At 39.4% G+C, this 27189-nt stretch overlaps 2 protein-coding genes across 9 annotated transcripts in view; both read right to left on the bottom strand.

Moving 5' to 3' along the window:
* Positions 1-1512: 1512 nt before the first annotated feature.
* On the bottom strand, positions 1513-23188 carry ZFAND4 (zinc finger AN1-type containing 4). Of its 6 annotated transcripts, none has more exons than XM_086752799.1 (11): positions 23025-23188; positions 22636-22986; positions 21373-21675; positions 14884-14959; positions 14721-14788; positions 13942-14128; positions 9622-9769; positions 7628-8806; positions 6967-7021; positions 4512-4626; positions 1513-2431 (listed from the first exon to the last, which is right to left on the bottom strand). In XM_086752799.1, exons 3-11 carry the CDS (start codon positions 21554-21556, stop codon positions 2296-2298), a joined length of 2148 nt encoding a protein of 715 aa, XP_086608925.1. In that variant the 5' UTR covers positions 21557-21675; positions 22636-22986; positions 23025-23188; the 3' UTR covers positions 1513-2295. The 6 variants fall into 6 exon arrangements, 3 of the variants coding, with proteins under 3 accessions (XP_086608925.1, XP_086608923.1, XP_086608924.1); XM_086752797.1 differs by having other exon boundaries at positions 4512-4629; XM_086752798.1 differs by lacking the exons at positions 22636-22986; positions 23025-23188 and adding an exon at positions 22444-22466 and having other exon boundaries at positions 4512-4629.
* Positions 23189-25250: 2062 nt separating this feature from the next.
* LOC104484289 (WASH complex subunit 2A-like) overlaps positions 25251-27189 on the bottom strand; it is a 38459-nt gene continuing 36520 nt past the window's right edge. For all 3 annotated transcript variants that reach the window (XM_086751656.1, XM_086751655.1, XM_086751657.1), the window contains one exon: positions 25251-25737. In XM_086751656.1, the coding sequence (XP_086607782.1) occupies positions 25601-25737 (137 nt within the window). In that variant the 3' untranslated portion in view covers positions 25251-25600. The remainder of the gene's footprint in view (positions 25738-27189) is intronic.

Consider the following 27189-nt stretch of genomic DNA (forward strand, 5'->3'; position numbering starts at 1 on the left):
TACTACTGGTTGAAACTAAGAGTGCCTGTAACACAGTACTGGAAATGAGAACAAAACCAGAAGAGTTCTACACAAGAGATGTCTGTATTAGGTATAATCAAAATGAGGTATAACAAGTATTATGAGAATCTCCACACAGGGAAATTAGATTATTACTACATTGCATTTTCTGAAAAGTATTATTGTGCACTTTATTATGCATACGCAGAAAGTGAGAGTCACAATGAAGCTCTGACTCAGAGACTTCCCGCCACACATCTCAGTTATGTAGTCTTACTGAAATTTGAGTATGGCCATTCTAAGGCACTACAAAATAATTTCCTGACTATTATACTTACGCAAAATCAGATTAAGTGATGACAGTTGGTATTATTTTAATTCCACTTCTTACCAAACCTCTACTGTACCTACAAAAATACCTTTGCCTTATGAAAGTTGCTGAGCCGCAAATAAGTAATTGCTGGGAAAACACTAGTACATTTGCCCTGTTCCTTATTATTTTCCTTTAGCATCAAATATTCTCCTATGCTAGAGATGAAATAGAAACTACAGGCATGTTCATGGTACCTAGCACTGCTCAGTAACGATGTGTTCTTCATCCTAGGTGCAACTTTTTTTTTCTGGTAAGAATAAGCCTAGAGGTCACACAAACACAGAACTATCTTTTTAACTTATCACTGCCCAGAAGAATGATTTTGAAAATTTTTTTCCAAGGTCACTACTCTCTGAAAACTCCAGGTTTAAGAACTTGCAGGTAGACTACATGAAATTCAATTCATTAAAGGATGAGAGTTCTTCAAGTTACTTCTCTCCTTTTTAGTGATCCTCTTTCTTTTTTGCCCCAAGTTTTGATTGCCATGCTCATCAGCTGCTAGTGTTCAACTGGAATGCAGCATAGATCATTTTAATACCACAATCAACTAAGCTCAGGAGTCTGACAAGAAAGGGACCATGACATTCAATTGCCTAGATGCAATGTGGAGGAGTTTATTTCATTGTGGTGGTTTGTTGTATGATTTTTATTAAATTTGTTTATACTAGAACACCTCAAGCAACATAAGCTTATAGAAAGATTTCAGACACATTAAGGGAATGAAAGAGGAAAGGCTTTCAGTAGGTATATTCCTCCAACATCACTTTCTGCAGTAGCTGCATGCTCATTAGAGGTATCTTCTGCAAGTACTGAACGGTCTGTTACTGTATCAGCTGGAGGGGAGAAAGGCTGCAGGTTAATATAGGCCATTAGCTGAACACCCATTTTGCCTTTGCTAGTACATCTGGAGGATTTCAGCAAGTTTACTTAAAGCACACAGTGCTGGTCACGCTATTCCTAATGAAGTTGGTGGGAATTTTCCCACTGACTTCAGTACGAACAGATAGGAGCCAGTGCTTCAGAGAGAAAAAAAAATTCCCATCCTCCCTGTAACAAAGCCCAACTTTTAATTTAGGAGCATGTTGCAAGATAGTAAAAGTTATTTTGTGCATTGATAAGAGCATAAACCAGAATAAAATTTAATATTTATTAGAATTTTTTTTCAGTAACAGCATTCAACATCTTAACAAACCAAGTTGTGAAGTCTTAAAAAAAAAAATAATCTAAGATTACAAAAAAAAGCTAAAATAAGTTGTTCCTTATATTTAATGGCAACAAAGGGGGAAATTTCTATTTAAAAACAAACTTGCCATATAAACAGTATTATTTTAAGAAAATGCAATTAACATGATATGTGATTTTTCAGAATGGATACACAGTGTATGAATACCAATCTGAATGAAACAGGGGGGATGGAACAAACTACCCCTTTAAAAATCTCAAAATAGGCTGTTTGAAGAAAGAGGAGGGAGGAGGATCTTTCTAGTGAAATAACTTAGAAGATAACACGCAACGGACAAAAAATGCAACAGTACAGAAGACATTACATGACACCTTCATTATAACACCCCCTCAAGTCTGGTTATACAGTAAATAAAGTTAGTAAAGTGCATCTTTTAAAGACTTGTCTAGTGAAATAGCTTTTCCAAATATAAAACACAACACAAGACGTGCAGTAACAGTTAAATCATAGGGTAAGTTTTTAAAAACTAATCTTTTAACTTTTCATTCACCAAAGAAGAAAAGTTTTAACTGCAGTAGTGTTCACATTACTCTTCGATAGGATGCATGCTCAGTGTGCTTCTGTTACCTGGCAAACCTTTAAATACGGAGCATGGCAAAATTACACAGTTTAAGCAAGTGCTTCTCTCAGTGTAATACAATTCTTCAATGGCAGAACAGCCACATGCAACACAACCATGTTAGATTTTGGGAAGCTTTGGTGCGCTAACGACGGGATTGGTCTCCTGCAAATACCTTCGCCCTGCACTCTTATAGTCGTAGGTGCAGGTGTGAGTCTCTGCATAGCGGTGCGTTGCACAGAAGTTGTTTCCACATCTGAAGATTGAAGAATATTAGAAGTTACAAGCTTTCAGCAGCTTTTAACTCTCTGATATGCTGGCTTAATCACGTCTTGTTTATTTGACTTAACTGCTTGGATTCTAATCATCCTTGACTGATAACATTAATTGGTAGGGTAATCAAAATGACATTTCTGTAACTGAATGTTGCAGTTTTGACCCAACAGTCTCTACAGTTGGGAAGTTAAGCAGTACCCTGGAAACAGCTAGCAAGGATCAAATATAATTTATAAGTTAAGAATGATGGGCTTTGATTTATTTTATTTCTTTTTAAAGACATCACACAACGTCAGTTGGTAGAATTCAGAGGACAAAACCATGGAGCTAAAATAATGGTATCAGGTGAAATCTACATAACGCATTTCAATTCAAAACTGCCACATCATTCAGACCACCAAATCAGATGTTTAGTTCAGCACAACCTCTGCCTAGCATAAACTCAAATTAGTCAGTTGATATCAATACGGATTTAGGCAGCTATATAGACATCACACAGACTAACTACAGGGAACATGACTTCCTATATGACTGGATAACAGTGCATCTTTCCAGTATCAGTTGCAATTTCAATGAGTGAAGATTATGATTTCTGCCTTCAAACTTGACAGCTCAGCAGCGAAGACTCGTAACAGGAAAAATGCATATGCTGGATGTTGTATCTATTCTGAAAAAGTGCTTTAAGTGGAGACTGATATTAGTCTCCTGATGCCTGATTATTTGATAAAGTTGCTTCTTGACAGTAAAACAATGACATCATTCAAAATCAGAGTTCTCTTGAAATAGAGTAAGCACACTTGTTCAACTTACTGTCTCACTATTAGACTACAATCCTCTATTTATCTATCTGAGTTTGTAATAAACTCTGCAGTTGTTCCTGAGGCTTTGTGTGCCTGATAATAAATTTGCTTTTCTTTGATTCTTAGTCCCGTAATCACCAGTTCTCTCATACAACTGTATTCCCTATTTATTTCATGTTCCATTCTAGGAAGAGGTCATATAGTTGCTTCTTTGAAACTAGAATGAATGCTGTTCTTGGAGATGTGCAATTCCCCCCCTTTTTTCTGTGCTTCATTTTTAGCCTTAAGCAAGCTGCTTAGTTACTTCTATAAGAGCTTGCAGCTATTTGCTCAGCAGGGAAGTTTGCAGTCTCCAAAACTGTTTCAAAACCAAAAAGACTGAAGAGTCAGTAAGGAGGCACTTCCTCACTGTGAAACTCTCCAACACAACTCCCCAGTGGCAGAAGTGTTGTTCATTTTGCTGTTGATTGGCATGAAGCAAGATCATCTTCAAGTGTACCCCTCAGTGTAGCAGTTCCCAACCTTGACTAGCTCATGAGAAATGATACTGAGAAAGAAGTATCTTGTGGCAAACAATACTTTGAACACAAAGATCAATAGAGAAAGTAGGGGGGTTTTGGTTGTGTTTTTAAAGTTCACAGTGATCACCACCAAGTGTCAAGTGTCATTTTGTTATCTGCAAGTCATGATTTGGGGGACCAGCACTCTGGTGTTCTGCTTTTGAGATGCTCTAGATGCTCAAAGGTGACTGCAGTCTCACAAGAAATAGAACAGATGTAAACTCAGTAAGCTGTCAAATATAAATTCATATAAATTCACATCTGCACAGTTTGTGTTATAATAGGACCAAATCCGAGGAAGATTTTCTGAAAAAAAATTGAAAACCAGTTTTTCTGCAAGGTGTTAATGATATAATTATTGTTGAGAAACTTTGCAGAACATAAATCTATAGCAAGTTCTCCCCACACTAATATATAATGTCATTTTTTTTTTTTTTGCAATCATGTTCTTTATTTCTTGATATCTTGCATTCTTATACCTTGCATTTCTTGATTTTCCTGGAAGAATACACACCTCAACAGCAGAAAAGGTACCACATTCCTTAAATTTTAATTCCTGGAGTTTTGCTGAACTGAAAATTGCAACTTTTTTGAAGATTGTCTTTTGATTTGCTGCACTTAAGGAATACCATGCAGCATAGAAAACCTTTTGGTTAATCCAGCTATCAATTTTAAACAGCTGATTATATGCTCAGCCTACCTGCACTCATAGCTGGTTGCCAATCCAGTTTTCTTGCCACAAAGAAAGCAATGCTTTGTAATTTTCTTTTTTGCTTGAATTGAGCCATTCACAGGTGGAAGATGAGTTGCTTCACCTGCTTTCAGAAGTAGAGAGACAGCAAAGACATTTTATTTTTACTTACTCCTAATCATAAACTAGTTAAATGTTATCTTTTGAAACCCAGATTGATTTTGCATTTCTTAGGATACTTCAGGTGGGAACCACAAAGCCTAAACAGAGAGCAAAAAGACCCAAAAGCCAAAGTAGAAAACACACCTCAAGCCTATGAACACCTTTGGAAGAGGCAACACAATGCAAGACATACTCATAATTTTTAACACTTGTTAGAAGTTCACATAAGCAAGAAGTTACAGAAGAAATCAAGAAACACATCTCCTAATGGTCTTCCCAAATGCAGAATGAAAACACAATGTGCGCAGAACAGCTTTCCAAAGGATCAACTGAGCATTCAAGTACCTAGCATCTAGTACATTCAGTAACTAAACTCAAGTTTGCTACATTTTAAAATCTTGCTGGTAATCCATAATTGCAAGAAACAGACATGATTACACTACAGCTATCTATTTAGCTATAGGGTTTCATAAGACACTTTGCAGATATTTGTAAAATTTCTGTACTTAAAAATTTACTTTACTTTGACTTTTTGCCCTGTAATTCTTGCCTGTTGCTTTGTAATTGGAAAGCATGTAAGGAAAAAGCATCTTCCTTCCTTCTGCAGAAGCTCTTCGTCCACAACTTGCTTATGCATATTTACCGTATGCTAGGACAGTGAAAGTGAGCAACGCATCCTCTCAAACATTCTTTCAGTGCTTCTACTGCTATATTGTCAGCATGCTTCCAGAAAGCGACCTCATGAGTTCAGAAGTACTTTTTGTTCAGTGCACCTTTAGTCCCAACAGTCATTTCTCAGCCGAGATACAGCAGGCTACATTCAATGGTAACACCAGTCACTACACATTGCAGTCATCACTACCAACCAGTGCTATCTAGCATCAAAACCTCCAGGCCATGTTTGTCCATGCTATCAACTTCATCATTTAAGAGCATACCATTTCAGAAACATCAGTAGCCGTTTGTGAAACAGACAAAGCTTGAAGACAGTCCCCCCTGTGGACCATACTTAAACAGAAAAAGCAATACACCTGTGCTCACATTTATTGTCCCTACAGCAATTACATGTAAACTTAATCTGTCCTTTGACCAGTTATACAACAGATCATTACCAGCCACCTCTCTCTGAAGAGCCTGCACGAACGACATCAATTTTGCCTCTCTCAACTCTGGAACCTTTTGGAAAACACACTTTTCTCTGACATAAGATATATCAGAGGAATGCCTTCTTCACAGTTCTACCCAAAATGATATCGATGATAGTAGGCTTCCCCATCACACAGGCACGGCTATTAGGCTATCATCTCTTTTACCATGGTAAAATGACATGGTAATGACAGTCCTGTTTATTAATTGACTGCCAATTCAAAGCTATGCCCTCAGTTGTGAAACAAAGGCATAATCCACTATTTTAGCAGCTTTTGCTTCCATACCATTACAATTTTCATTTGCTTCCATACCATTAACAGTTTTTCCTGCTGCAGCTGCTATTTGAAGATCTATCTTCTAGCTCATTCTTTATACCTAGATCCTAAAATCCTGAAATACATGCCTGCCTCTGTCTTCCTAACATCACAGAGAAAGAAAAAACCTGCAATCTGCAAGGCAAAGATGTGAAAAAGAAAAGTTAATTGTGCTGAGAATCTTCAGCTCACTGTCTTAAGAATTTTAAAAGTACTGATCTAGACAATTCCATTCCTCCCAAGAGAATTAATCACATAAGAAATTAATAATTAGGTGTAACACATCCATTTTCAGTAGATGTCAAGCATTAATCACTCCACAGTTAGCAAGGCTAGGGTAGAAAGAATAATGCCTACCACAAAAATAGTGAAAAATCTGCACTGTATCAGTAATCTTCAGCATCCATGCCCTTATTGCTTCCTCCCTGCTTTTCTTTTGCCAAATCCTTCTGGCTCAGGCTGTAGTACTAAAGACAATGCTACTGATAAATTTGGCTCTGATTTTAGTACACTCAGAAGTATTCACAGAACTGAGCTTCTGGAAACTTCAGAGCAGAAAGTCATGTTTATGCCTACAGACAGCAGGCAGGATTCATTCAGTATTAAAAACAGCCAGGCAAGTGTCACAGTTATGTCTACCTAAGATCTGGATGACATCTGTATGCTAAAGACTTGCTTAAAATATTAAAAGTTATACCAGGCTATAGAAACGTAATACAGCAAGGAATTTGAAAGACATATGCCTTACAAAGATAAACGATTACTATCCTCTATATATGTGATATATCAGTAAAGATTAAAGATTCATCTTCAATTATTATTTAAGTCACATTACTTACCTACTCTTTTCCCTACTGATGCAATACTTCCATTCATTCCAAGCCCATGCGCAGACTAAAAAAAAAAAATTTCCACAAGGAAATTACTAGCAGACGGAAACTAAATGAAAAGTTAGGCAGCCTGATATCAGCTTATTTAACAACTAATGTTTTATCAATCAACATACCTACGAAGAGTTCAAGACAACTTCTCTACACAAAATTAAAATACCACAATATAAAGCCTTCCTCAAAACAACTATTTAATAGTTTCCCCATACTTCACAACACACCGAAACAACAAAGTACATTAGAGATCTAAAGCTAGGCACATACGGTGCCAGTCACAGGGGAAACCTTTGTACAAATGACAATTAGTGAGCAGCAGAAGTCAGAAGACACTTCAAACACAGATGCTCATAATTCTATCGTGACAATAACTGGTAGTTTTAGTTGTGAAATGAACAACCACTAGGACTCATTTAGATAAACAGGCAGTTAAGATACCAACAGAAATTCTGAAAATAGTTTAAGAGTATCAGGGATTTAAGAACACCTCCCCCTCCCCATCTGCCTTCCCTGAGAAGACACATGGGACATAGACATGAAAGTACAGTTTTCATAATACCAGTACCAGAAAAGATAGGAAAACTTCATTTTTTTTGGAAGCACTAGTACTCACTAGAATATATTCAGCAGCTTCATTTGGAGGAGTAGTTTTCCTAAAGCTTTCTTCCTGAAAACACTGCAAGTTTGTAGGTAGTGCAATACCAGAAGTCCGAAACCTGCCTGTCCCACAGGAACTCTGTAAACTTTCTCTGTTTGTGCTTCGGGCCAGCGAAGCCAGAAATCCCAAGTTACTTACAGAACTCACAGGTTCTTTGGATGCCTTGTTAGCGACATCTGTGATGATCCTAGCCTTTGCTTTAGAAATTACATCAGGTCTTTTGCCAAGTGACTCTACTTTCACACTACGAAGTCTAGTAGTCCTAGAAAAAGAGGAGTCTGCTGTACTGTCGATGTCCAATGATCGAAGTACGTTTGGGGAGGCTGTAGATCTCAAGTTACCAGCTTCAAAGCATTTGGGTTGTATTTGTGGTTTCGGAGAACTGTGATGTGCCATTTGCGCTGAATACCGAAGAGGTGACAAAAGCAGATTTTTCTGAGGACTTAATTCACGAGTACTGAGAAGATCAGCCCCCATTGCTGCAGTGCTCAGCATTTTGCTAACAGGTTTTCTATGCTGCCCTACAACCTTAGATTCTTCATCTCCACCGGACAGTTCAAGTTCTGGCTTCACCTTTCCTATGTCATATATCTCACTACACTGTTCAGTGTTGCTTGCTTCTGTTAACAAAGCAAAAGCATCTGTCTCAGGTAGAAGTTTTTCTTCTGTTCCATATAGTTCCACATTTGTTAGATTTGGAAACAAAACAGCATCCTCCTCACTTGGTGAGGTCACATTTTCAAATGTTTTTTCTGAATTTGCAGGCAGAGATGAAACAGAAGTCAGAATACTATTTGTAGGTAGTTTTGCATTTTCTAGTTCGACACGGGATATTTTTGGTGGTAACCTGATGCTACTGACTGACTGAGACCAAGAGTTACTCTGCCAAGTGTCATCATCTTTAAGAAAGTCATTAGTTGTGGATGGCATTGTTCTACCAGCAGTGGCCAAAGTAGCCAATGCTGAAAGTGCATTTTGGGAAGACTCTGAGGGATACAAATTCCCAGGAGGTAGGCAGGACTGTCCGATATGGGGGAGCACTCTTACAAAACGGTGACGAGAAGCAGCCACTGAGCCACTAGATGGTCGAGGAAGCATTGGAGGACGAGGTTTCACCTTGACAGTTTTCTTAGGCTATTAAAAAAAAAAATCCAAAAACCACATACAACAACAATTAGTATTTGAACTACAGTTGCATTCAAAGACCTGACTGAGATCATAGTCCCAGGAATTTAGACAGTGTAACGCCAGAAAAGACCAAATCATTCTTTCTATTCCCTCATCTCTTACTAGCCACCAAGACTTCACTCTAACATCTCAATAATAAAGAAAAAAAAAAAAAATCAAATATTATAATCAGACAAGGCTTGTTAGTAAATAGGCCACATGTCAGACGAATAGAAAAGGGAAGCTAGAACACCATCAAAGTTATTCAGAAGAGCTTAGGGTCTCAAACAAAACAAACAATGAAAGAAAGTATATTATCTTCGTTTTACATCTAGGTAGCCTAGACAGACATGAGCACTAACATAATGTTTTATCTTCTATCATTCTCATATTTAACTTTATAGGCTTTTCAGTTACAGCATTTCTAATGAAGTTTCATTTAAGAAAAATATTAATTTTTACCAGAGCAGTACTGCAAAACAACACTACTTAAAAGTATCAGGAGAAAAAAGAAAAAAAAAAAATCTCCAAAACTCACACATCCCAAAAAAACATCCACGCAAATAAAATCAGGACCAGTAGTGAATTCTTTGAATGTGGACAGGTAGATATAAGTACAGTCAATGCCCCACAGCAGAACATTTATACATATACAAGAAATTATCTATCCTTGATCACTTCACTTCCCAAGACAGCAAAGTATCTGACCTGCTTTTTAGAAAAGCCAGCACTAGGAAAGTGCAAGCCATTTTATGATAGAAAAACTGAAGTCACAACTTCACCTTTTTACTCAGATTCATGTTCTCCATCTTTGCCTTGAGCAATTTCATTTTGTTCATAGTAATTGAATTTTCAATGATCTGTTGGCCAGAAGGCGATGCCTCTGTCTCATCTTCATCATCAGCATATAAATTATAAACTGAACCACCACTGAAAATAAAAGAAAGTTTGCATTCATCCTCTAATCAAGTAATTTAATTATGTTTTCAGTGTAGAGTATTCTCATAACTAGAAAGTCATATCCATAGTTGATCTGTTGACAAAACATTATGTAAAACTGTATGCAAAGACATTTCAAATCCATTTATTTTAGCACATAAGCATTCCTTGTAAGATGCTCATGCAAAGTCATGATGCTGAAATCAGAACACAGCCAGGCTTCTGGGAAGTTGTTATACCATATGCAGTTGGTTCACACTCACTATATATTTTCCCCACAGAGGGAATATCCAGTTCCACAAATGCCTCCTGAAGGTATGGCCAAAGATGTTAACTGTGTGACTCAGACAACAAGCTGATCAGTTTTCCAATTAACCAGACACACTGGCATGGAAGGAAAGTCCAAATTTCTATCCATCCTGAGGGGTGTTCTCACCATAAATGGAAATGGAGGGGTCACCCATGTGGATGTGATATTCTATTTCTCCTTTTCAAAATAAAGAAAAAATAAAAATAAGAAAAAGGATCAGTTTAGGTTTCCAAAGAGTCTCACATTTGGAAAAAAAACAAACAATTAGAATTGCTAGTCTCAAGACAAAATATTTTAAATCAGTAGTCACTGGAAACTTCTAGCGTCACATTGCTTTTTTTTCCATTATATATTCTAACAAAAGGCAAAAACTTAATGTTTTAAAGTATCTAACTTGTTTTTCCTATGAAGCAATGAAGCATTAATCACTAACACACATCCAACACTTGATAGTGAAATGAAAAAAACATTAGGAGCCTCCAATATTACAAACTGATGCATTTTCAACACTCTATATAGTACATTTTGAGGAGTATTTTAATTCTTCCATTAGGCTGACAGCATTTAGAAATCATGACAATCACGCAATTCCCCTTTGTTCATACAAATGTCTTAGAACATTTAACTAAAGTTTCTAGTTCTTCCTTGGTCTCTCTTGGAGAGTAAAGGTCATGAGAGAGTCAGTATTAAAAAAAAAAAAAAAAAAAAAAAAAATCACTAGAGTTGGCATCTTACCTGATTCTTGGAAATGTTCTGCTGCCCTTAGTTAAGAGCCAGTATTTTTGCACTGACTCTCCAAATCCATTTCCTAAAAATGTAGCAAAATTCTGAAGGGAGCACAGCTGGGAGACACATCTTTAAAGGTAAGATGGCAGCAAATTCAAAGCAAGAGTCAAAGTACTCCAGTCATTTCTTACCAAAAACTGAACAGCTCCATATGGGGACAGTCAGCATGCATGTTCCATACCTCTCCTGGTAAAGACTGCACACTAAAGAGTAATTTCAGAATTTTCACTTTGCAAAGACTTAAGTCACCAACTCAAAACAATTATTTGATCTTCCCTTCCTTCAAGGTAAGGATAGAAAGAAAAGTGATGTCTCTCACGTTTCATTTTTTGTTTGTTTGTTTGTTTGTCCTCATGCAAAAAGAGTTGTTACACTTTTTCTTACATTTTCTGGCTAAATAGGAGCCAAAACCAGTAAAGCAAAAAAAAAAAAAAAAGTAGCAGCAAAAGGATTTTTAGCTTTAACGTGACTGTAAAATTATAAAAGTTGTTCTTGATGATACTTTGAGCTCATTTTCCAATGAATAAATTTCAAATTTACTTTGTCTATAGCTGTTAACATTTCTGAGATCTTGCTTGGAAAATGCATGCCTCAAAAATGATCAGTAGCTTGCTGAAGCTCTGTTGAAAGCAGTGCCTACCAGCCCTCTACCACAACTTCAAGAATTTTCTTTTAATCCAGAGACAATAATCACTGTATGTATTTACACCTTGTTGAGTTTTAACCATTAACTTAACTACAGAGAAAATAAAATAATCTGGAGAACTATAAACCAAAACCCAAACCAATCTCTCATTTCTAAATTGCAGTCACTAAACTCTGCTCCATACATTAACAATGTGAGAAAAGCTGATAAACAAGTGCCTCAAAATGCTCAGTCACCAGTATACCCACACATACAAACACATTTAACTGTAAGTGTGGAAAACATTAGTATTCCGAGTGATTCACAGCCTTCTTATAAAAGATCAAACGAAAAGAAGTCTGGTTTGTTTTCATTCTCTCCTCCCTTTGCTACTTTTTCCATTTCCCACAAAGTCTGACCTGGCCACAATAACAAAATAAAAAACTAGGATTTCTTCCCCTTCCTCTCCAAATTATTGTCTGCCTTAGTAGAAAAGCTAAAAAGTGAAGTCCTGTAGAAAGCACAGAGGAAGATAAATAACTCAAGCTGAACATTTTCAGCTCAAGTAGCTTCCAACCTAACTGGATCATTTGACCAGTGACAGTACATTTCTTAAGCAGAATGTACTTGACTTTTATAGATGCTGTTGTGCTTTGAAAGGCTTACCAAGATGCCTTGCAAAAGCCAAAAGAGTGTAGTTTATTCCCCCAGTTTGCTACAATTAGCCAATCTCAAGTAAATTACTATTTAATCCATACACTAGTATTACCTAATTGAGAAGCACTAAGAATTTCAGACAACTGTCCATGCTAGTTTCAAATGGGAAAAAAAAAATATCACACACACACAAGAATTTGAACATGTGCACAGATACTAGGGAGCTCATTATACTAAAAAATGAAAGTTCAAGCTCTTTCTGACAATTTCTTGTGTCACAGTACAGCATCTCCACAGTCCTACCTCTTTGGATATGTTTGGATGTTCTTTGCGGTTAAAAGGTAAAAGAAAACAACTTGGTAATAGGCAGAGTATCAGTGAGAACAGGAATGACATCTGTCTGCTCCTCTTTCCAGAAGTGTATCTAGGCAAATGCAGCAGCAAGGTTCTCAGTTCTTACTGATGATGGTGATTTTTACCTATTTCAGATCTACACACAATACCATATGTAGCTATTTACTTAAAAATAGTGCAGGGGCTGAAAGATAAGATTACCTATCTAATATCTTTGTACCTTTCCTCTTCTTTCCCTCCAGTAATTGTATATCAAACACTAGCTCTTTCTACTCTGTGTAACTATGTGGGAATTAAACATTGATATTTCATTCAGCCTGCAGTTTTTAAGTACAGATCTCTTACAAAAGTTTATATGAGTAATATCACTCTGAGCCCACTTAATCACACTGAATATAAACCCAGCACAAAGCTCTTGCTTTCACTTCACAAACATGAACAAGAATAGTTACTTAGCAAGCCTTAGCCTTGGAGAAAATGCAGCTAGTCCCAAGAACAGGGACTCCTTTCCTTGCACTGGTACAAATATTAAGTTGTTCAGGAGATAAAAAAACCTACCCAAAAGCTACAGTATAAAGACAGAATCTAAAAACTTTTAACAGACATTATCAATTTTGATAGCTTTAGGAAAAATACTGCTGTTTACTACAATGTAGTAGCTTAAGTGACATACTTGCTTTTCTAATGATAACAGTACTTTGATTCTGTGAGAGCGACAGAGACAAGTTTGGTATCTCAACAGTAGCTAATCTGAGACCTAATTATGTCCAAAGGCTAGCTCTATTGGTAATTATTTCAGTATATTTAAAAAAAAAAAAAACCCCAACAAAACAAAACAAACAAAAAAACACACAAAAAGAAAAACCCCAAACACAACAAAAAAACCCAAACACCCTCCTCAAAACAAAACCCTAAACTTATCCTCCAGTTTTGCCAAAGCTTCAGACTATCCTTCTCAGGATTTTGCACTGCCAATCTACTAACTTCCTGGCTAATCATTTGGTCAACTCATACCCATATGAAAAAGAAAGGTTATGCTGTGAACAAAGAAATGTTTATAAAACTAGACAAATGCCTTTAGATGGAAGAGAAAGTACTTGACAAAATTTTTTTTGTATCTTTAATGACTAATTGACTCTCTTGTGAAACGTTGCCTTTTAGAAAGGGCTGGAATGTTGAGAATTTCCTCAAGCACGATGTCAGCTTTCTCTCACTCTACTGACACGCACAGTGACAGACAATTGGCAGCATGACCACCGACCACAGAGTATTACTATACTGTTAGGCCATGCAATTACAGCATTTTAGTAGCCCTTAGGGCACAATTCTTGCAATACTTGATATTATTTTGACAAAATCAACAAATAAAACCGAAAATGATACAGCATCTCCCTTTTTGAAGGATAATATAAACACTAAAACCAACTTTACCTCAAAGATTCAGATAATGGTGTTAAAGTACCATCTCCTCGATCTACCACACGGAAGAAATTCAACTGATCTCCTTCTCGATATACTAAGAAGGTAACTTGTTTGTTGGATGGTCCTTTCTCCCAGATCTCATCTCTGATGGAATCCGTGTATTCAGCCATTTCCCGGATAGGATCTTCCACAGGAACTACAAAGAGAAAAAACAGGATAAAACGAAGTTGTTATTATTGTTTTTATCACCTTTGAGAGCTCAGTTCAGTTTACAATGGGAATTCCCAACCTAGAAGATATGCTGAGTGTTTGCCAAGTGAAAACTATCAATGGGATTTGTCCATTTTCATTCCTCTATAGATGATCCACATAACCAAGTTTATCAACCAATGCCTGATTCTTACTAAGTAGATTTTAAAAACTATTTGTATAATGACATTACAGTATCATTTATCTGTGATAGAATCATAGTATCATTTATCTATGATAGAATCATATTTCTATGGTTCTATGATTTTCTTCTGCAGGTGAAGAATTGCTGATTTTAAGACCTGATGATTCTATATATACGAAAATACTTGTTCAACTAAAGGTAAACAAAACTAAGGATGGTGCACTTAGTATGCTAAGGAAGAAAAGATGGAAAAAAATTCCCTCAGTTTTTGTGAAGTATTTTTCCAATTAATTTGGAACTGAAGTCTGCTTGTCTAAAACGCTTAGCTAAGAGAAGCTGTTTACAGTTACAAGATGTATGAAAACCACTGTTTTCTAACCAAGTTAACACCTACCTCTTCTAGTGTTAAGAGGTCCACCTCGCATAGCCAGGACTAACTTCAGAGTGCAGCCTTCTGAAATGCTGTAAATAACAATAAATACATTTTTGTAGCATTCTCTAGTGCTTATGCTAACAATCATTCAGAAACACCCACTGCAATTTTATTCTATACTTACTTATAATCATTCAAGCAATAGTCATCCTTCAGTTCTGTATTTTTCCAAAGTAAGTGCTGCTGAGAGACAGGAATACCTAAACAAAACAAAAGAGAGTATTAAAATTGGAGCTTGGTGGGAGGGCTTTTGGGGAGCTTGGCGTTTTGAAGAATGTGGGGGTAACAGAGAAGAGGCAAGAAAGGGATCACATGGGAAAGAAGAAAGGAAGCAAGACAAGGACAAGCACTTGAGCAGCCTTCAGCCATGATATCTAACCTCCCAAATACTTATTAAGAACAAAGTTAAGATTTTCAGTAGGCTGGTGCTTACACATGGAGTGCAATCTTTTACATCAACAAGGGCTCCACAGAAATACTCAATTCCTTCAGGGTTATTGAATACTTGCTCTTTTCTAGTCATCAGAAAAGGGAGGGGTTTTTAACCTGTTATCTGTACTTCAGAGATTTATGTCTATGGACAGGTCTTCCAGTTGGTTTCCAAAAACATCTTGGCTTCCCAAGGCTTGCAAGAGAGCTTAGCAAGCTGTGGCAAAAGGTCAGTTAAGTAGTCCCTTCCTAGCTGGAGGAAGAGCACAAAGCTACTAACACCCATCACCAGCAAAGAAGAAAAGGGGACCAGATTCTGGTGGAAGTCCAAGCAGACTCAACAGGTGAGTAGGATACCTGCTAAGTGGACATCCCCATGCAGAAGAGGGAATGCATTTTGGAGGAACTGTCATTGTTTTAGAGAAGATGACAGTTTCCTTTTCTCACCACAGCTCACATCTACCTATTGTCTTTTATGAACAACCAACACAACTTCACTTCACTTGGATGGCATTTAGTGTGAATCTTCTATCCTCTGAAGTCCACAAGACATTTATGAGAAGAATATGTTCATAGACGAACATAATTGCTACTACACTGTCAGTTGTTTAATAACTGATTATTGGTTTTGTTTCAAGTCTGCAGTGTAAGCAAAACAAGAACAAGTTGGCAACAGCCAGCAAGTCTACATTGAAGTTCTTTTCTGTGTTGTTTTGCAGTCTTCTGATTACAGTCATTACTGTCTCTATGTGTTATGGTTTCAGCAGCCTCCAAGGAGCAATTTCCAATTACTTTGATAACTTAGAGAGTATTTGTTTAAAAGGCTGGCTTGCAACTGGCAGTGCTGCAGTGAAACATGGTTTTGCTCATCTAACAATGACAAGGTATTTCTGATGAAATGAACAGATGAAAAGACTATACTCTGCTGTAATGGGAAACAGCCAAGTCTGCATTACTAATTCACTTTTATGCTGCTGTCTAAGAATTTTGTATTTATACATGGAGGAAAAGGTACATGCTTTATATGTTCAGATGTGAGAAAATACACATCAGCTGTCCCTGTTCTGGATTATAGTAAGGCTTGAGGAGACATTTGTACATGGGATCAGCATGTAAAACTGGCAACAATAATGAGAACTGAGACACCCATCCACTATCCTCTCTCCCTAAGCAGTATGTGACTGTCACTGGCTCTAAATCGGTATGGAGATGAGAGGAAAGTAGGACAATAAGCTACATTGCAAGTGGAAGTGGGCTAGCCAGGTGATGCTGTAGGAGGACAGAAGAGTCTTCGGATTGTCTATTGAAATGGCTGCAGATGTGCTGATGGTCTGACCTACTAAATGGGACAAGGGGGTGTGGTAGGGAGAGGACAGAAGTAGGAACTCTATCCTGTCTCTGAATCAGCGTATCAGATACACCCTTAAGCTTCACTCCTTTACTCTTCTTTCCTGTATGCTAAATAGGCTCACCAGAGAAACTGATGGGGTCAAGTTCAACCCAGAAAAAAAATCCCTGTAGATTTCAGAACAAACTCGATTTTATGTTGTGGGTAGAAGGTTACTATGTTTTAAACCACCACAAACATTTCAAAGTCAAAGTTCAAACACTGTACTTATCTTTCATTCAATGTTGAAATTGCTGGAGAGTTTCTTAAACATTTACTTTTTGTTCCTGCTTACAGAGGCTAGGCTGACAGTCTTATTTCCCCCCCAGAAACTAGCTACGCTAGAGAGGAAGTGCAAAGGTTCCCAACTTACAGCAGCAGGACTGTTTTCACAACAGTCAAACCCTCCAGCTTTCATTTGCGCAACAGTGAGCTACCTTAGTGTAACTGGTGGTCAGTACTGAGTATCCTCGGGACTGACAAAGAGGAGACTGCAACAACAGCGAGTAACTGAATACAGGCCCACAAAATTTCCTGACAAAGGTGACCTTATTTACACCTTCCAGATGCTGCTCTAACTGTCTGATCTGGGCACAGGCTTGCATTTGTAGGAATGTCTTCCCAGCTCAGGCAAGGCATAAGCTTAAAAAAAAAAAAAAAAAAGCTTCATGAAAGTCTAGTCTCTATCAGCACAGTAAAGAGGCAAATGACAAAGCAAACAGGAGAGACAGAAGAAAAGCAGTAGACAGAAGAAAAGCAAGATTGGTTCTGTTAAAAACTTTTTTTGCTTGTGCAATTCACTTATTCCAGTTCTGACAGAAGCACGGCTATTTCCTCTAATGCAAGTAGTAATAAATAACATTATGACATACACTGAATTTACAGAATATTGAAAGAAATACAGCATCCAGACATAGTCTGCTCAATACTCATCCAGTTCCTTTCACTTAAGGTGAAGCTGCTGTACACAGACAGCAAAAAGACCAAAGAAAAATAACAGCTCTCAGGATGAATTGAAAGTACACACACATACAACAACAAAACTATTGTTGCATCTGTCATTCCCTGCTGAACACAAGCATTCCAAATTAAGATGTACTCTGAAAGCTAGTTCTGTTTTTCCCCTTTACAGTAATAAAAGAACAAGCTAACACCTAAGTTTTAATCTGAAAAGGTAGACGTTTCCACATACACGGATCATAAACTCAGTTGCAAGCAGCCACTGAACAAACCATGACTGAGTCGTTTTTTATTTTAAAGCTAGCTACATAAATGAAGGTCTTAACACTCCATACTGCAAACTGCAAATTAATTCCCACAAGTCAATAACAAGAACAACGATGATAATAATACCAACACTAAATCCCAAACCTCGCCTCCTCCCTTGAGATTCAATCCTATCTTACTGAACAAACATGTTTACACTATTATCTCTGGTTCTTTAACAGATGAAAGAATCGAGTACTACTAGGAATACACTATCTGAATGTTCCTTCTATAAAATTCAATATAATAGTTGGTGTTTCCAAAGAATACTAAACTTTGTCCAGCCCAGCAGCTACAAAGACTTGTGCAACAGAGGAAATAAGATGAGATCTTCTCAGTTAAGAAAATAAAAATAATTTTAAAAAATTTGCTATTTCCTCTTTTAATGAAATGCTGCTATTTTTAAGTACCATTCATATGTTAAAGCTCAGTCTTTCATGCCACCTTGAAACTCAGGTACCATCCTATCCATTTTCATCAACACATGCTCCTACTTTCAAATACAAATAATCAATACTAAGTAAAACCAACAGAGTAGGTAGCATTGTTAGCAACACTATGCTATGCTGCTGGCTGCATGTATTCTAGCTTTTGTGCCACCAGTAGAGACAAAAGGGAGCTATTTCTTCTCCAGTGTACAATTTTGAAAGATTCATTCAGTGAATCTGAGACTAGGAGTTATTTACCCTAGGTGGCTCCAAAGTCAACATTACAACAAATGTAAATTTTCAGATACCAAGTGCTTACTTCCTATCAAACATATTTGAAGACAAATGCCTGGATTTGATCCAAACATGCATCAGATCTACTTTAACTTCAATTTACAAGTAGACTTGCACTGAAATTTCAGATGCATTAGAACCCATTAACAAATTTTTACTGACTAAACCAACTGGAAACAGGAAGCTGGAGATCTGGAGCTCTGTCTTAGTAAGGTACCAATGTCTACTATAACTGTCTAAACAAACCCCTTCCATATCAGACCACTAAACAGGCATCAAGAATTACAAACAGTATCAGAAGTATACAAAATTCCTAACGTGCCATCCAGACTACCCTTTCTTACTACAGTGCAGACAGTCTACAGCTATTGATATTCCACTTGTTGACAAAGATCAGTTTGTCTTTATTTAGTTTTATTAGCCTCTTACACTCAGAGGCACTGGTTAACAAATCCATTAGCTTCTGATATGATTCTAGATTTTGTTCTTGTAGATCTCAGGTCTCACATTATTTTCCTAAAACTTGTACTTTTGTATGCTTACATACCATGATCCTCAACACCCCAATGAGCCACGGAGACCACACGCATACTAGGGACCCGATACAGTCTCCCAGCAGTGTAGGAGTCATTCTCCAGCCAGAACTGCAGCTTAAACAAGAGGGGTTCACATCCCATGAAAGTTGACATAATACAATAACAAGAAGTGAAAAACAGCAGCAAAAACAAGAAAAGATGTAAGTTTTCTGCTTCCCATGCTAAGTCAGAACTGCAAAATTACTTCAGAGTTTTCACTGCACCTGGGTGATTCATTGCTTGAACTCATGCACTACAATAGGAACTCTGTCACTGAAAAGTTGTTAGTTATTTTTTTACATGCAATAGCAAGCCCAAATGCAATATAAAATTAATCATTGGCTATGTGCAAAGGGGACAGACACACAATCAACCTGCTTTCACTCTGCCCTCATAAATCATATCAATCAGGACATTACAGATCTTTTAACTCTGTTCTGGAGCATCAAGGTATTTCAACTGACTTCTAACAATTTAATGATAAACACCAGTGAACTCTTATCTTCCGTGTTTTAATTAAATTTACTTATTAATAATTAAATCTATACAGCAGGCACCTAAGCCATTAATTACCTTATCATCCTATGAACTACAACATGTGAATGAAATTCTGAATAAGCAATTTTATAACTTTATTACTGAGCTGTTCTTTCAGTAAGAAATTATGATGCTTTTGTAAGCTGGGCATACCCAGCCTACAATAATAAGATGCAGGTATAATTCAAGGTGTCCCTTCGCAGTTTCCCAGTTTGGACTACAAGAAATTCAAATTCCTCTTCCTCACATCTCCCACTGGTCTCTTCATGCATCCTTTAAAGCTCACTCCATCATCCATACTGTCCAGATAGCATGCCTTCTCCTGTACTCTACTGCCTGCGCTCCCTTTTAGTGCACTTAGTTAGCATTCCATCACTTATCTGCTGGCATCTCTTCAACTTCAATCATGGAGAAGAAAAACCATTTCCTTCTTGTTTTACCTCTAGCATCCAGGAACATTTCAACACATTCTCTGGCTTGTGACTACTTATGGCCCCATCCACAGGAAACACAAGCATCTCCATGTAGCTGCACTAATGTAAACACTAGTTATCTGCATGGTGGAGCTTCTACTATGTGACCTTACTAGCAAGAAGTCTCCCCTGCTGTTGCAATGCTTCTGTGTTTTAAGACTTGTGCCAGCTACTTTTTTTTCATCCATTAGCACAGATTTCCCTAAGAGAAGCAGGGTATCTTGATTCAAGTCTAAAGCATTGTATTACACTTCCCAGAGCGTGAGTTCCACACAGACAGAGGCATAAAAAACATACTTAGGTATTCTGGGGAAAGAGAGGATCCCTTTTCTTAAAACTAGTAACTCCAGTACTATCACCTTGTGCAGCTACACAGTTCTTTAACTCCTCCAAAGTGAGAAAGAGGATGCAATGCTTCAAAGTAGCTAAGGTATGTACTCATATGTATTTCAAATCACATTATTTCAAGCAGGATCATTCTCATCGTAGAGGGAAAGGGGTAAGAGATGACTAATCTACATGTTTTCTCCTTGCATTAGCACCAGGACTGGTCTCACAACTTAAAGGATGTTTTCACTTTGCAAGAGATGCCAAGTTCATCACTTTAAGACAAAGTACTGCTCAGACAGACCTCTACCAGCTAAATATCACTCACCTAAACAAAACTGAAGTCAATTAACTCCTAGCTGCCTTTAGAGTTTGCCTGCACTGCAGTTGCTCGTGACAGCAGTATCATAACAAACCACAAACCAACTAACTTAAGAAGCAACAACCATAGCACCTAGCTTAAAGTATGCTCAGACAGTTGCAATATAGATGCACTGCAAGACTCAAGTTTAAAACCTTGCTAGTTAACAAACAACTTATGTCAGATAATCCTTTCAATACCAAAAAGACTACATCCCATATAATATCAAAACAATGAATAATTTACCATTTTTTAAAGATTTATCTTAATAATGATATACCAAAAAACCCAATAAAAGAACAGAGCAAAAATACCAATTTCAGTGAAGCCCAAGCCATGAACTGATAAGAAAAGGAAAGAACAGAAAAACACCTCAATTCCAACTAAACCTAAGCCATACCAAGCATTCAGCTTATACGTATTACTGAAGATATCATTTAAATTATCTGGTTTGATTTTAGCAATTGTAATTTGTAAAACAAGACTTCCTCTAAAGTAAGTGATAAAGTTTATACCGAAATAAGAGAGAATAGTACCTTCCAGTCTTTGAATTTTAGCTTTCACAGAAATAACTGTTTCAAAGGGGGAAACTCGCAGTTCAAAGCATGTTCCTGTGAGCGTTTCAATGAAGAGCTCCATGGTTTCATAAAAAGGAAGCTTGTAGTGAAATGGTCCCATATTATCTTCATTGAAAAAAGGAGGCTCTTTCTTGTTGGCCATTACAAAGGGTTTACAACTTCCTTGTAAGAAGATCTGTCAGGAAACTACATTCCACTTCTAGCCAAGTCAGCTTTGAGGACAGGTGTGGTGCACTGCTGTTCATGTTTGGAATTTTTCACCTATAAAGCAAACAAGCATAGTTCTAACAACATCTGAACGTTGCTGTTAAAGAGAGTTACAATTTATTCTTGACAAACAATAACATAGCTATCAAGCAGCAATAAAGAGTATCTAGCTCGTACAACAGACAACCACAAGCGATTACTAGTAGCGTCATACTTTCAGGACTCTAGTTTCAGTCAGCATTCCAGGTCCTACCAACTACCTTTATTATTTTGTTTTCACAAATGACACGACAACCCGACCCGCGATATTAACGCCCAAAGCCTCCTGACACGGGCTAAGCCCTCAGCAGGGTCAGAGCCGGAGGAAAAACCTCCAGAAAGACGCAAAACCAGGGACTCGCCCGTGCTGGGGGAAGGCAGAGCAGCAGGCGGCAGCCTCGCTCCCTGGGCAGCGCCGCGCCCCCGCCAGCTCCGCTGCGGGGCGGCAGGCCGGACGCCGGCCAGCAGAGCCGAACGCAGCGCCCGCAAACAAAGGAGCGAGAGTAGCAACCCCCCCGCCCCCCGCCACCGCGCCTCGGGGCGGCCTCACAGCCCGGGGAGGGCGCGGAGCCCCGCCGCCCCCGGCCCCAGCCCACCCTCGGAAGAACCTCTCCCCCTTCCCTCCGGGGACTCGCCTCGGGCCCGCGGGGCCGGGTGAGGGAAGGGGCAAGAGCACCGCCCCTCTCCCTCCGCCCGCTCCCGCCGCAGGGCCCCTGAGGGAGCAGCACCCCCGAGAGCCCGGAGACCCCTGAGCCGCGGGACGGAGGGAGGGTGGGGTCTCACCTGCCCCTGCCGCCGCCGGGCCCGCTCGGGGGGAGACCGGGCTGCTCTCCCTCCGTGCAGCCCCGCCCGCCGCGCCTCACAGCGGCTCGCCAGCGCCGGCAGGGCCCACGGAGCGGGCGAGGGGTAGGACCCGGGAGCCGCCCGCACCGCCACCAACGCCGCCGCTCGCTCCCCGGCAGCCTCCGCGCCTACCTAGCCTTTATGGCGTCCCCGCCCGTCGGCCTCTTACGGGCCAATGCGACGCCCGTTCTCATGCAGCTCGCCCAATGAGCTCCCCGGAGGGGCGGTGCTCCCGGCGCCGTCACGGGTGGTGTCCGCCAGGCCGCGGCGCGCTGCTCTCGTTTGTTGTGGTCGTCAAGACGCGGGGTGGTACAGCGTGAGCGGCGCAGGACCCGGATGCAGCGCCCCCACCGACAACGGCGGCCACGTGACAAACGTCCGGGCGGCCGCGGGGGCTTCTGGGACATGTAGTCTAACGGCGCACACGCGCACTGTTGGCCTTCCCTTAGGGAAAACGTGCAAAGCAATCGCTTCTGCCCCGAACTCAGCCCGCGAGGCGCCCGGAGGTTGCTAATGCGCACTCCTGCAGCGCTGGGCTCAGTTAGCACACGACAGGGATGACTCTGGCCTGCGCAGGCCTGTCCCTGCATCCTCAGCCAGCCCCAGCTGCGGGCAGGGGGATGAGCACAGCTCTCGGGCACCTTTACTCAAGGTCAGCGCTCGTCTCTGCTCCCGCTTCAGCGTAACAGGGAAGCTGTCCTTCCCTCAGATGATCAGAGTTCTCCAGTGAAATACTAAAGAAAACAAGCTTAGCTTATTAGGAGGTGCTAATTACATGAACCACTTTACTTTCTATTTAGGTTTTAATTATGCAAGACCTACCCTGACTCTAGCTGTTAGATTTCAGGCCCAGTTAAAACACACTGTGGTTTTTCACGTGCACATAGGTACGGGAGCCTTCTGACAAAAAGGGCGAAAAGCACAGAGCAAGTCCTGGGTGCTGCAACACTCAGTCTCCAGCCCTGCCCCTCTCAGAAAAATGCAGCCATAGTTTCTCATATTCACCAAAAAAAGACACACCAAGCCAAAACTCAGTTTAAAAAGCCACTGCTCAAACCAAGCCTTCCCAAAAGGGAAGGGCCTAGACAAAGATTCTCAAGTCTGTTACAGGGAGTTAACTGAGGACTACACCTTTTAGTAGGGGGAAGAGAATATCCCTGTGCCAGTTTAGACAAGATGGGGGAGGAGGAAAGGTTTTGATCTATGTCATGGTGCAAGTTTCTATCAAAAGCTTTTGTTTACTGAGCTTTCATATTAAAGTTTAAGAAATACTTTAAGGCAGGAGCATTTTTTTTTTTTTAATTTCTTCTACTCCAACAGCTTTTTGTCCCCAGGGTTCTTGGCTTGTGAACAGCACTCTTTGCAATGCTAATAGAAGTCATTAATGTGAAGGGCCAGGAAGAAAGGAGGATGCAGAAAAGAAGTAGAAGAATTCACCATCTTCTTTCTTCCTCTCTCCTCAACGTGCCTTTGAAGCCCTTCTAAGCAGAGAAGAAAGGAGGAAAGAAGCAGTCCAAGATATGTATGAGGCATATGCAGCAGATGTCATGCTTATAAATAATGTGCAAGTGCTCTCACTGTAGACACCCATTTGCAAATAGCTCCCACATTCTTTTCCAAGCTGCTACTCCCAGCTTACCCTCCACTTAACATGAGTCATTGTCAGGCCCACCTATGGCCCAAATCAATACACAATGTTTCTCCTTTATGCCTTCCAACCTTTCCTTCTGCTTTACCCTCACCAGTGCTAGATGCTTCAGCTGCAATATTTACTGTGCCTGATAAATTCGACTTGAGAAACAAGAGACTGAAGCAGATGTCTCAGAACAAGGGCTTCAGTGAAAGTGGGAATTGCTTTCAAAGAAGTCCTCTGAGCACAGACTTTAAATTCACAGAGAGCAGAACAGTCTTAAGAACTGAAGAGAAAGCAGTACATCGCTATCATAAAAAGAGTGCATCTAGTTTTAAACTTGGAGTTGCAGGCAGTCACTGGTAAAACAGGAGAAACAGTTGATCCCTCTGCATTTATGCATTTGCTCTGCTCTACCATTGGGCATCAGGTATGGTTAATAGCATCAGTTCCATAAGGGCAATCTAGAAAATACAGGAAGCAAGAAGGTTAAGGCAAATGCATCATGCAGTTAAAGGGATTTTACAAAATAACAATCTCCTGTAAACAGCCTACAGTGTGTTACGGATGAGAAAGGAAAGTGGACAGTAAGCGTTTGGGCACAAGCGAGTCTCTGCACTAAGCTTGTTAACCTGGACATAGGCTTGTTAACCTGGAAGTGACCAAGCATGCTCAGTACAGATGGACTTCTTGGAAAGTCATCTTTGCAAAACTTTGGCAAATCCAGACAGGTGAAAAATCTCATTTAGTTGCTTACAACTTGAACAGAAGAAAATGTAAGGTTTCTGTTGTCTTCAAGGAGCACTAGGTGCTCATCTGTAACACACTCTTTCCGGCAGAGAAGTTTTAACAGTTGTTATTTTTATAGACCACATTAGCTGCCAATATGAAATACCTTTATCTCTATCTGCTGTCAAGTTCTGCCCTAAGATTTGTTGACTGCTTGATTACTTAAGAGAAGCTGTACCTGATAACAGAACTCAGCCTAACCCTAACATTAGTTCAGTAGATTGGCAGCTGACCCAGACAAGGCATGGTAGTGGTTTTGGTTGTTTTCAAGTCATGATGCAGATGTCCTTAGCAAGCGGTGAAGAGGAAAGTAAGACATATAGAAAAATCTGGTTTAACAGACTCCATTTACTATTTATCAATTATTTTATCTATAGATCTGTTCAATAAAACAAACTATACTTTGTATAATAGATTACTTCATTGCAGGTATTGCACAGGCTATATTCATCTGGGCACCATGGGAGCAAGATTGCAGGAGGTTACTGTCTTTTTTAAAAAATATATCATTTAGCACACTTAGACTCAGCACAAGATAATACTAACCATGTAAAATGGGTAATCTCATTTAAATATCCACAGCCATCTCATTTCAGCTCTACTGGATTAGAGAATCCAGAGTATTAGTACTGGCCAGGGCATAAGGAAGGCCTCCTCTCTGCAACACGCTCCCGTTGGCTACTGGCCTCCGGAGGCATTTAGTGGGTCATCAAATGTGCTCAGTGACTTGCTTTCAGATTTTGCTTCTGATGCTGCTTGAGAAGATCTGCTTTTGGGAGTAGGTATCTTGACTTGACTGCTAGAGAAGATATCATCTAAAGGGAAAAAAAAAAAATAATGTGAAGTGACTGCCAAAACAGAAGTAAGATTGTACATTAAGAGTCTCTAGCAAACAGCAGTGACTGCCAAGGACATTTTGTGATAAACAAATGTTTTCCTGCTGCTTGCGATTCTAGATGCATTTGTAAGGACATACGTGGGAGCTGTTAGCTGTAAGTCAAATTAAGAATATTTTTTCTTCTCTGTAGAGCAGAATAATAATTGTATAACATGTTCAAGCATTTGAGAAGTACTAATAAATGAAACTTCCACAATAAATTCCATCGTGCAAGTGCCAGATAACATCCCTCTTATCTAGAACATTAGTGTCTGAGGAACCTGAGAGATCCAAGAGCTGTGAGATTGTTGCCAAAGATGAAAAGATGGTACTTGCTAGAGACTACTGTTACAACATCCACTAGCCTTACAAGAGTCTTTAATCTACAGCACAATAAGAACACAGCATAAATCATCTGAGAACAGAGTACAGCTAACAGTCAAGGAGACAGACAGGTACAACTGCCGTCCTGCTGAATATTCAAAAAGTCTGTCTACAGCCCTGAATCAAGATCTGCCACCACCTTCCTCAATACAAGCATTTCTGTTATGAATGACTAGGGCCACAAAGTGGAAAAATACCATGTTGCTATTAAGACAGAGTTCTTTCTTGAAGGATAACAACCAGTAGAAATTAAACCCTCCAATCTGGATACCCAGTGCCAACAGCAGAGCTCACAGACCTGCAGTTCGTGCTGCTCCTGTTTAGGACTGTGCTCACGGAAAGAGATGGAGCTGCTACCATACATATGCTGAAGTGTTACCCTGAGGTTTCCCAGGCACACACAACAGCAGATCTCTCCCTATACACTAAGGTTTTACATTTAGGATACTCAGATTATGCAGTTGGACTAGGAGGGAGTGAAAAAAAAAATTGCAAGACTGATACATGGATCACTAGTGATCACAAGGCCAGTATAAGTAGCACATAACTCATCTTGAATCCCTATGAAGAAACCACAGGTCTTACACAGATGTTAATAGCCATTTAATGGTCCAGAGTATAAAAATGAGTATTTCAGTCTTCAGCATGTAACCTAACCGTAACCAGAGGTAAAGCATGGCATGGCCTATCACAGTGTGCTTGCCTTTCTCTTCTTGCTACTTCTTCCACTCCAGCATGTGTCTGCTACTCTAAGGATTACATGGGAATAATCCAGGACAGCATTTCAGCACAAGAACAGTTTAGAAAGGCAGTAAAACAGAGTAGTCCTCTGCTGGCATCACTCCAAAGCAAGAAGCTATCACATGGATTAGCTTCACAGCAGAGGTGGAATACAGTGGGTACCATCAGCAGTAGAAGTATCACTTCCATTTTGTGACAAGGCTTAAGGAATAGGAAAGTTTTGGCCATGGAAAACAGTACTTGTCAATGCACAAGAAAACTCAGT

Source organism: Chlamydotis macqueenii, chromosome 7, assembly GCF_036417535.1.
Source record: "Chlamydotis macqueenii isolate bChlMac1 chromosome 7, bChlMac1.mat, whole genome shotgun sequence".
In the NCBI taxonomy this organism is placed as follows: Eukaryota; Metazoa; Chordata; class Aves; order Otidiformes; family Otididae; genus Chlamydotis; species Chlamydotis macqueenii.

What these genes read in the sequence shown, in the direction of transcription:
- ZFAND4 (XM_086752797.1), bottom strand. Translation starts at nt 21,556, where the DNA reads ATGGCCAACAAGAAAGAGCCTCCTTTTTTCAATGAAGATAATATGGGA. An exon ending in CCATTATCTGAATCTTTGAG is followed by an intron (nt 9,770 to 13,941) that starts GTAAAGTTGGTT and finishes TTTTATTTTCAG; the next exon opens with TGGTGGTTCAGTTTATAATT. An exon ending in GCAACCAGCTATGAGTGCAG is followed by an intron (nt 2,432 to 4,511) that starts GTAGGCTGAGCA and finishes TTCAATCTTCAG; the next exon opens with ATGTGGAAACAACTTCTGTG.